General features: G+C 45.3%; 2 protein-coding genes across 2 annotated transcripts; both read right to left on the bottom strand.

Annotated features, from left to right (window-relative positions):
- Window positions 1-5,807: 5,807 nt before the first annotated feature.
- On the bottom strand, window positions 5,808-6,356 carry LOC128712308 (forkhead box protein B2-like). The gene has a single exon (XM_053807203.1). It carries the CDS (start codon window positions 6,354-6,356, stop codon window positions 5,808-5,810), a length of 549 nt encoding a protein of 182 aa, XP_053663178.1.
- Window positions 6,357-6,457: 101 nt separating this feature from the next.
- On the bottom strand, window positions 6,458-9,426 carry LOC128711615 (CCHC-type zinc finger nucleic acid binding protein-like). The gene is made up of 2 exons (XM_053806495.1): window positions 9,206-9,426; window positions 6,458-6,802 (listed from the first exon to the last, which is right to left on the bottom strand). Exons 1-2 carry the CDS (start codon window positions 9,414-9,416, stop codon window positions 6,552-6,554), a joined length of 462 nt encoding a protein of 153 aa, XP_053662470.1. The 5' UTR covers window positions 9,417-9,426; the 3' UTR covers window positions 6,458-6,551.
- Between the last annotated feature and the right edge of the window lie 1,488 nt (window positions 9,427-10,914).

Here is a 10,914-nt window from a genome sequence, read left to right as displayed (position 1 = left end):
AACATTTCACAGGCTGATGAGATGTTAACTGTAACCGGTGGTAAAGCAGCTGTAAAAGAAAGCTTAGAACAAAAACGAATAAATGATTTAACTAAACAAATGTTCGAACATCACACACGTCTGGTCCAGCGTTGATCTCTCTCTCACACACACACACACACACACACAATTCAACCCTCACCAACCAAACCCATTTTTTTGATCACAAATCTTGTTTATTGAGTCCAATAAAAAAGCATTTGCATTTTGCACAATTTTATCATTTTTTTGTCGTCCCTTCTTCGATATTGTTCTCTTGTTTTTTCTTCTTCTTCTTATTCCGTTTGTTTTCTTTTTTCTCGCTCTTCACGATCCACTTTCATTCTCCGCGATCCCACAATCCCGTATCCGTTTACTGCAATAATTTTAATCGATATATAAATAAGTTAATAGTCCTCTTTTCTGTTTACCAGTGTAATCCGGCCACTCGTAGCGAATTATTTTGCACCACCTGTTAAACCCCACCAGTCCAGTCATATTACACACGAGAAGGCGTGAGAACGCGCGCCCTATTTATGGTTTCCGCGTCTTGTGACTCCTCCTTTTCTCGTTGGTAAACCGTTTGTTTTTTTTTTCTTCGGAGCACTCAAATGCGGCAGATGCGGGTTAACTTTTTTTGTTGTTAATACTTCGACAAAGCACAATTGAAAACACAAAAAAATACATCATCATGTGCCTTTCTCTCGTCAACGTGTGGGAATAAAAAACCTTGGCCTTGTACTGAGATTTGTTGGTGTGCTTCGACGAAGGTTAAGTAGAAATGTTTGCCCTTACTGCAGCTTTGTTTCAGGTTCCAATTACCAAACTTGGGGTCCATTCCGTTTCTTCCGCTTTTCAACAGGTTTTTCTCGCTTCTTCCGCTCGTGTGGCTCTTTACAGATAGAGTTTTGTTTTAAGCGTATCAAAGGGTTAATTGCCATGTGGAACAAGTTACGGAGAATATCATATCGCACAGGAGGAGGCACCAACGACCCTTTTTATCGCATGGAATAAAAGTCCTGGTTGTACATAAAGAGTAGAAGGAAGATGTGTTTTTTGTTACGGGTGTAGATTTTAAAACGCAAATTTAGTTTCTAATCTCCATCACTACTAGCGATCAGCGAAAATGTTCGCCTCAACACTACTCCTCGCCCTCCCTTCGGCAGTATACCGCGCCAAATCCCTTGTTAGACACCGAATCCGGCAATATCTCAATAGTTCCATCGTTTCGAACGTGATCACATTAGCTAACAAGGGGAATGGAAAAGCTTCGAGACTCGGGCATGAAATCCATACACAAAAATAAGGCCGTTCTGCACGAAAACTCAACAAATACCTATTCCTGCTTCGCGTTTTATTTGGCTTTGCCCACAGCAGAAGTTTTGCCTGAGGCTTCTTTCTTCCAGAGCTCATCTGGTTTTCCCCCGTGTTTGCTCTCCCTTCAAAGTGACGTGGGCACGGTTCTAATGAGATCATTTTTCCCTCTCCTAACGCGGATCAACTAATTCATCACCATCAGTCCATTGATCCGACTTCCGCTCAATTGGAGTGTTCAGACATTCTCCCCGCCGGCAGACGTTTTCAATTACTTCACCCGCAACACCGCGCGCTTCCTCTTCCAGGCATTTCTTACGGTAAATATTATGAAAAATAATTCGAGATTATCATAAAACGATAATCCACGCTCCTTTATAACTCGGACGCTCGGCTGGTTACTGTCTGCCTTGCTGCCTCGTCTTACAAACGTGAGGAAATCATCGAAAAGACTCTGGCTCTCGCTTCTTAGTACCCCCTAACGTGATTTCCTCCACCTAATCCATCCCCTATTTATCGCGGGATGGCTTTCCACCCTCCAAAGGCGCTACACCTATTTGGATAATAAACTCCACCTCTTTCGCGGGACACGGCGGACCCGTGGATGTCCTTCCATCATCGTCGTCATCTTCAATAAATGCACCGGTGGTCTCCCCACAGCGTGTATAGAATGAGTTCCCTTCTGCTAGAATTCCACCCTGTGCGCGTTGAAAGCCCTTAAACGTCTGCTTGCTCCTCCGTGTAAAAGTGACTGGTTAGTATGTTTTGTTTTTAATTCAGGTTCATATTGTTGTTTTCCTTCCCTCAATCAAGTGTACCCTGCTTCATCGACGCCGACCTCCCATCATTGTTTGTTCCGGACCCAAAACAACGGTTTGTGTGCGCGCAATCTTCCTCTTATTTTCGTCCTTTCCACGGGGTCTCACTTGCGCGAACCCGATCGACTGACGCGCGCATTCGGAGATCACCATGTTCACATCAATGCAGTGCGAAAATATATACGAGCTAGGTGTATCTCTCTTCTTCTAAGTGCGGTGTTTCCTCTCCTTGGGCCAGTACACAAAGGCTCCCAAACATTCGCGTACCTTACAAGGTACGTCGGTTTTGTTCTTCTTAAAGCGGAATAATGTTTTACTGTTGCCTTTTTCCACCCTCACACTAAAGAGAACCTAGGGATTCGTTACCTAAATACGATCGTCTCTCTTTACTGCTCCTTTTAAGTGATTCTTTCAACGCGCTTCTAATTGTACTACTGCCGCATTCTTGGGGTATTTTTTTTTCTTTTTCCGGACGGGTGCTATAATACGTTACAGAGGAATAGACGTAAATAAAACAAACTCTCCAATATACCGGAATGCTAGGTACGGAATGATCCTTACACCACGAGAGGATCCACTAGCGAACTAGCGAATATGAGTTTCCCAATCGGAAGAGGCATTTCCCACATTAAAATTCTTCCACCACACCATCTCTTTTGTCCGCTTGATTAATTCTACGCTGACCTGTTCTGCTTCATTTGTTCGTTAGTACTACCCTTGGAATGCAACCAAAAACTTCCAGCTTTTATCAACAATTTAACCTCTCTTTCTTGTGCTGTTTTATCACAGTTGCTAAACAGAATCACTTAGCATCGTTGTGAAAACCAAAACCCCTTTCCACCTCTTATTTTTATCTCATACTGTGATGTGTGTCGTCTTCGAAATAACTCTTTTTTCTCTGCTGTTTGTTTGCCATTTCTCGCGTATTATAGCTCCCGCTAAAACTAAAACCGCATCATAATGCAAACACAAGCAACTGAACCAACAACTCCCCCCCGTGACACGAACAGAGATTTAACTCTTAAGCACACTGGGGGGGTAGGTTGCAGCAAACATATTCCCGCCAGTATCTACTTCCATTTGTGTGTTTCGCATTACCTTCCCCACGTTCTCTTTGCTATTATTACGGACGTTTCGGTGAAAACGATATAAACACGGTTTGCGTTCTCTAAGGGTTTTAAATGGTTCTGCTACGTGTGGGGTAAAAGTTGGTCGACTACTTTAAATTCTTCTTCCGCACACTGGGCGGTTCAATCTAACTCCAACGTATCGTAACTTCCTTCCCTTTTGCTGAGTTTTGTACCCGATGATTATTAGCTGTGGCTCCCTTGCTTCGCTTCTCTGTCCTAATCATCTTCTAACTGGTTCCTCCTTCATATTTTCTCGCCTTTCTTCACATTTTTATACGTTTTTTAATATTTTTTTTTTTCGTTATATGACTGTATCGTTAGAGTATTAAACTGTGTTTTGTAGACGTACATCGGACACTAAAAGGCTGATTTAACATCAGAGTTTCATTTACGTTTCGCATGGTTTGTCTTCTTTAAGGGGTTGTGGTTTAATGACTCCACATCGACTCTACTCCGCTCCATATCCATGTGAGATATTTGTATTTAAATGCTTGGGGGAGGAGGCTTGTTTTTGCCGGTGGTGAATGCACCTTCACACTTGCGCACCCACGCAGGATGAATGGCGCGACAGATTGTTCTTTGTGCGAATAGCGATATTCGGGGGGCTCATCCTCGGGTGCGTCGAACAAATATAAATCGTGGAACCTAAAACGATAATGCAAGCATACACATACACGTACATTATTCAATCATGTGATGTGATCTACTCCCCTCCCCCAAAAAGGACTAATGTTTTGTTGCTTGATACAGTTGACGTTGCTACTTATTACACACGGAGCAAGTTGTGCGCTAGTTTCATGTCACGATTACAACACAAACAACACACACACGTATCTCATTACACAACTATAAATAAAGGGGGAGGAAAATTAAAATGTGAAGAGTTGCGCACTCGAATTGCACTACCGGACAGACTTCTCCTTCGCTTCTTTCCAACCACACTCACCCATCATCCATTATCGACCCGGATTGTCGCCAGATTTCTCTTTCATCGTTTCTCCATACCATCGGACATTATAACACGCTCGCAAACATCATCGACTTTCGTCCAAACACCAAAAGCAACAGGATACAGGATGTGTGTTTTTTTTTTGTTTGTTTCGTGTTAGGATTACTTTTCTTTTTGTTTACGCCATCTGCACAATAATTCAAATTAACCACTATTACAAAATTCTTCAATTTTCACCATCATTAGTGCTCCAATCTTCCTGCTGCTGCTGCTACTGCTGCTTACTACACACACTCACGTCAAATATGCTCTTGGTTTTGCTTGCGTCTTTGCCTTTCCACCTGCAAATCGGTATGCTTAAAGGACATACTTTCCCCGCGTCCGCAACCCAATAACAACGATACGCTGCCCCACCACTACACCTCCTTCTCGCTTCACACAGATAGAACAAACCACATCTGTCCTCCTCTCGATTCTGTTTGTTTGTGTGTCCTTTGCCGTCGCTATAGCCTTTCGCTTTAACTACCAACGCAACGGAACACACACGCGTGCTGTTGCTGCTACTACTGCTGCTGTTTACATCCGCATCGAGCTTTTTTAAAGACATTATCAATGGACTCTCTCTTTAAAAAAAAAAAATTCATATCTCGCACAGATTAACTGCGTTCCGTGTTTGAAGGATTTGTCACTTCCCTAAGAATCCCTACCACACACTTTGCAGTTTCGCTTAAAAAGAAAATGTGGCAATACAACAGACAAATGACCCCTTCACTGTGTCTCCTTGATTCATTTTCCCAGTTACCAGCTGAGAGAAGTGGTACTACAACACACCCCTGGAACATGTTTTTCCTATGCGAAAGTTTGTTTAATTTAAGCCTCTCTTTTTCACGTACTGAGATGCGGTGCCCATTGAAAACATAGGCAATATATAATGTGTATCGTTGTTTACTTTCGGTACACCGTTCCTTGATGGGGAACATTGAAAAAAGTGGATGCGCATCTGACACGTACTGATGACACACGGATGTCACACACCTTGCCACAATAGTTAGCTAATAGTCCTCTCATCACTCATTCGGATTTGAAGCCTACATTCTCGGAGTGGTTTTAAGTTCCTCAAAACTTCCGTGACTTTCATCGAGATGAAGCGGTGTGAGAGCGAATTCAAAGGGGGTTGTGTTTTGTTGTTTGCCATCATTTCCCGTTTCCTTTCACAACTAGAGTGTCTTCCTTGCTACTGCTTCGTTTCGTTTTGAGAGTGTGTATAATATAATGCATATTTTGTTGATTTGTTGTTTGTATTCATTTTTTGTTTCTTTTTCTTCTTTTAATCAATAATATTTAAGGATAGTGTTTGTTTATAATAAATGAAGTTTTCATTTCATGTTTTTTTGCTGTTTTTTTTTACTCTTCCGGGTCGTGTACTTTCTTGTTTTCTTCCCGCGTACTGTACTGCCCATCAATCCCGGTCTCCTCCTAACAACCTAGCCCTGCTTGCATCAGCATTACTACTTTTCATCTGTCATAAAAGGGGTTTATACAGCTAACTGTATATGTGTGCCCTTCTCGTCCTCGCGCCTAGAGTTTGAATCGAGGCTTGCTAGCCGATATTGTGGCACCAACACCAGCAGTGCCGGCACCGATCGGTGGAACAACCGTTCCAACACCGTACGGTGAGTGACCGATCAGTGCGGCAGCTGCCGCAGCCGATGAGGCCGCCGTAGCTGAATTATAGTAATTCTCCTGCAGAACGTAACCTGTCGCACCAGCCGCTCCGCCAGTACCACCACCGGCCGCTGTCGCCGTCTTGAGAATGGTCGACTTGGTCGTCTCGGCAAAGGTCAATTGCTGCTGCTGTTGCTGCTGCGTATGCGGGTGTGCATAATGCTGGTGCGGAGGACCCTGTTGTGGCGGGGGCGGCTGCTGTTGCGGATGGTGGTGGTTCTGCTGATGTGCAGCAATGTTATGCAGATGGGGCGGTCCGCCGTGAGGCATACCGTGCAGTGGACCGGCCGACGCCGCCGCTGGATGATGCGTATGATGATGATGATGATGATGGTGGGGTGGCGGCGCCGTTGGTGGCTGCTGTTGATGGTGGTTCATCTGCGACTGTTGCTGTTGTTGCATGTGCTGCGGCTGCTGCTGCTGGTGATGATGATGATGTTGCTGTTGCTGCTGCTGCTGCTGTTGCTGATGCGGTGATGTTGATGCATTCGCAGCTACTGCTGCTGCCGTAGAAGAGGAGGAGGAGGACTGATGTGGCAAGCGGAAATACGCCGCAGTGTTGTTGTTACTGCCACACCACGACGAGTAACCCGACTTCTAATCGCGACCCTTGTTCTCTGTGCAGTCGCGACTCAAGTGGCCGATCTTGCCACAGCTGTAGCACGACTTGTCGCCCGACGGACAGTTACGCGAGATGTGGCCGCTCTTGTTACAGTTGTAACACGACACGTTCATGTCGCGGTCACTCTTCTCCGGGCAGTTGCGGGCCAGATGGCCGCTCTGGTTGCAGTTGTAGCAACACGAGTCATCCGGGGACAGACTGCAATCGCGCGCGATATGACCGCTGCCTGTTAATATTGGATGAAAAAAAAGAATAATTTAGTACTACAGAGAAACGATTATTTGCTAATATTACTAGCAATAGAAGATCCTGGCTGTTTAATGTTTCATTCTACTGTTTCTCTTCGCGGGGGTTCACATTGGGGCTTAGGTACAATGCCATTAAGCAATCTCTTATCGGTGGCACGAGAAGTAGGCTCGATTTCCTTGTGCGAACATAATCGATTTGTGGTCTATCTGACCATGCTTTTTCTTATCGCAAGCCAGCTATATTAATGATTGTTGAAATAAACCGCAAATTGTTAGTTTGATGCTAACGCTGATAACCCAATCAGAAGTTCCATATCAGAAGTTCAACGATTTCAAATCTTTAACAGTTACGAAGCACACAAGTATAGCAAAATGAGAGCTATTTTCACAGTGTAATAACTTTATCAATATTTCAAGTTTTCTGAGATATGGGCGAAGAAACGGATGAAATTCTTCAATTCAGGAAAATTCTCCGCTGTTAAAAAAGGCTAAAGTTTTCTTTCAACAGCCAACAGGGACAGACAAGAAAAAATTCCCACACACACGCACAACCAAAACACGGACAAGACAGCAGTGAGAGACTGCGGACCGCGCGCGCCTTCGTGTTATGTTGGTGATGTAGCGCTTCTTGCATGGCGCGCATGTACCACACACCACCACACATTATGGCACTTTCGTCATCATCATCGTCATTACCGCCCACAATCGGTCGGCAACCCATTCTCCCTCCTCATCTACCCCATTGAGGTGTGTTTGAGAAAAAAAATATACCCACGGACTTTTCACACTGGCCTACTCTACGTGTGTCTTTTAGAGAAAGCTGTTTCCAGCACAAAACGAACAAGATGCATATTAATCGATAAAAGAAAACCGTTGACACTGGAAAGTAAACCACAATAGCCGCGCGTCGGTGTTGATGATCGATTAAATTGCATCGATTAATTTCAGGTTTCAACAGCTCACAAGTACAATCACCCCGTTTTATGGGAAGGGAAAAATCGGCTAGAGGAAAATTAAAACCGAGACGTCTCCCCTTTCCATTATTCTGCTTAAACAGGTAAACACGGCTTAAATCCATAGGTTTTGCTTATGTATGCATAATCAACGCCATTGATCATCCCACTTCGCAGCCCAGTGCGCACGAGATGCAGGAACTAATGGGTAAGGAACAAGTATCTACTGTAGCTACAATTTTCTGCTCGAAAGCGATGAAAACCATGCAACAGCAACCAAAAAAAAAACCGCCGATAGATGGAAGTTTGCCAACCCCTGCTTATGTGGTGGCGCGGTACACGTAGTTACACGTTGCCAGGCCAGTCAATGAGAACGGCGGGGATAAAATGTGCTGGTGTAATTAGGTAGACCTTGAAAAAACTGAAAGTAGAAATTGCGAAGAACACATGCGATTCACCACCATCGCGATCAAAAGTTCTAATAGAGTACGGTAACATTTACTTCCCTACATTAGATAAGAATGGAAAGCATATTAAATCGCACAATTAGTTATTCATCTTGATGAGCAAAGACAGGTTCAGGTTCACAACAGTGAATTATGTACGCAATAGAATTGCGTACTCAACGTCCACCAAAACCCGCCGGCAATCGTGCGAAGAAGAAATGCAAACGACGCAATATAATTTTTGCTTGGCAAGAAAAAAAAAATCACGTTTTCCCCGTGGGGTGGGTTTTGGCACACAAAAGTGTGAAGAGATCGCCGTCGCAGCTGCCGCCGGCCATCGAAGCAATCGCCCCACACAAACACACGTTCTCCAACAAGAACAGAGCACACACCGTTTACGTGTTTTATGCACCGGGGTTTTGGCTGTGTGCGTGTCGTCAATGGTAGCGCGATCTGGCGGTAGGTTTTTGATACACGCACACACAACCACACCGGCTGCGTATGTTTTGCGTTTTGTACGAGCGCAGAGAGCCGGTAACCGGCAACCAGGGTGTGTGTGCGTCTGCCAACTCTCGCTGCCGCTCTAACTACACTTCATAATGGAAACCAGTTATGAAATGGAGTTTTACCTACTTCAAATGAGGTGAACTAAAATCCGAATTCGATACAGTAATGGAGGAAATCTTCTCCATGAGGTTGAGGGAAAAAGATTGCGATTGCAACGCGTAATGGACGATGATTTGCGGTGTGACGACATAACACACCAATACACAAAATTGAACAGTCGCCACGCACGCAGACGGCACACAACATGGTGGTTGTCGCCGGTTTCTTGCCAACGTCAAACGACACCGCGTTGAGGGCAAACATAACCCAACAAAATGTGCTTTGCTCTGAAAATTCTAAGGCATATTTCTACCATCAGACATACAAGAAATTTCATTTTTTAAAGAATATAAGATATCATAGGCTCTCTACTCACCATTGCACCGGTAGCACCGGTCCAGGTCCTCCTTGCAGTCACGGGCAAAGTGTCCCATCTGGTTACACTTGTAGCACTTCTCCCGTCTTCCGAAGTCCCGACGGTCACGCGGTCCACCGACTCCACGGCCACCGCCGCCTCCAACGTTCTGGCAGTCGCGGGCATAATGACCGGGACGATCGCACTTGAAGCAAGTGTTAGTCGACATCATCTTTTCTGCTCTGTGGTGTGTTGGGGACTTTAGTTCTTCTAAAGAAATTCAGTAGGCTGTAAGCGCGCGCGGGGCTTCTCGCTATTTCTCTCCCTTCCTGCTTCGATATCTCGACACACCAACCAACCAACTATCTTTGGCGAAACCGGCTGGCTCTCACTCTTCTCTCTTACTCTTTCGCACACTCTGCGGAATAAAAATTAGGTACACCATTTTTTGTGTTGCTTTGTAAGGATGATATTGTGCTCGCTGATGGCGCGCGCGTTGATTTTTTTTGTTCTGGTCACGGATGAGCCGGAACGTGCCCGACGGATTCAGAGTTCAGGAAACACGGGAACCGGGGAAGGCCTTGAGATGCTCTGGACGGAATTATTGAGGGACTTACGATACACACACATACACACGCACACAAAACACAGGACGCGGAGACAAAGCCGAACACACGAGGAGGGCGGACGGCAACCAGGCCTGCTTTTTCTGCCTTTTGATGCAAATCTACACAGGAGTCCCCATCGCCATTGTGATGTGTGGGTTTTTCTCGCCAGCAGCAAGCGCGCGCGAGGAAGCAAAAATTGGGTTCGATGAAAACTCCAAGATGTCGTCTGTAGCCCTTCACTCTCTTTCTCTTTCGTTTTACCTTCTCCCACTATCTCTCTCTCCCACACAGAACTCCCTTCTCTACTATCCATATCTCAGGCGTTAACTCGAATATGAAATAAGCGATTTTTATATCTTCCTGGTCGCATTATATCCTCCGGGATGGACTAAATTATGCATTTTTTGGCACATTCCGCCGCGGCAAACCTCACGGATATGTGTGCGTGTCTCTGGGTATAGGACAATGTAACCGCATTGCCTCGTTTTCCATAGTACGGAAGAATTCTTCAGTGTCCAATGTTGGTAGTACCCCAGAGTTGGCGTTGGTTGCTCGGAATCGAAAGCTGCTGCTGGCCGCTAACTCGCTATTGCTGCTAGAAGGTTTTGCAACGAAGAAACCCATGACCTTCACACACACGCACACACAACGGAACTCTCCATTACAGTTGCTTTTTCCTCCGACACTGCGATTAGAACAATGTCACCTTCTCTTTCTCTCTCCCTCGCTCCCTCTCTTCCTCACAATGCCTTTACACCCATTCCCATCTCTCTTCCTTCACCCTCTTCCTTACATTCAACCTCACACACTCTTCTTCCTCTTACATCCTTTCTCTCTCTCTCTCCCTCTCTCTTGGCCACATCCAATCGTCAATTGAACAAATTTCCTCCTCGACCGAGACAATGCGTAATAGCGATGTGGCCGATTTTCACTTTTACGTTGGGGGCTTCCTTGCATCCCCGGGGGTCGCCATTGTGCCAACCAGCCCACCATTCGAAGATAGAGGGCGCAGTGCAATTGCATGCCGCCGTTGCAAGAAATGTGCCATCGAAAACCGACTTCCGGATGTACGCCGCGCGCGGTGTGTGTGTGCGTGCCAAGCCAATCGAATACTTCTAACCT

Source organism: Anopheles marshallii, chromosome 3, assembly GCF_943734725.1.
Source record: "Anopheles marshallii chromosome 3, idAnoMarsDA_429_01, whole genome shotgun sequence".
NCBI lineage: Eukaryota > Metazoa > Arthropoda > Insecta > Diptera > Culicidae > Anopheles > Anopheles marshallii.
Note: the sequence above shows the minus strand (reverse complement) of the source record. Positions and strands in the feature narration are given on the sequence as shown.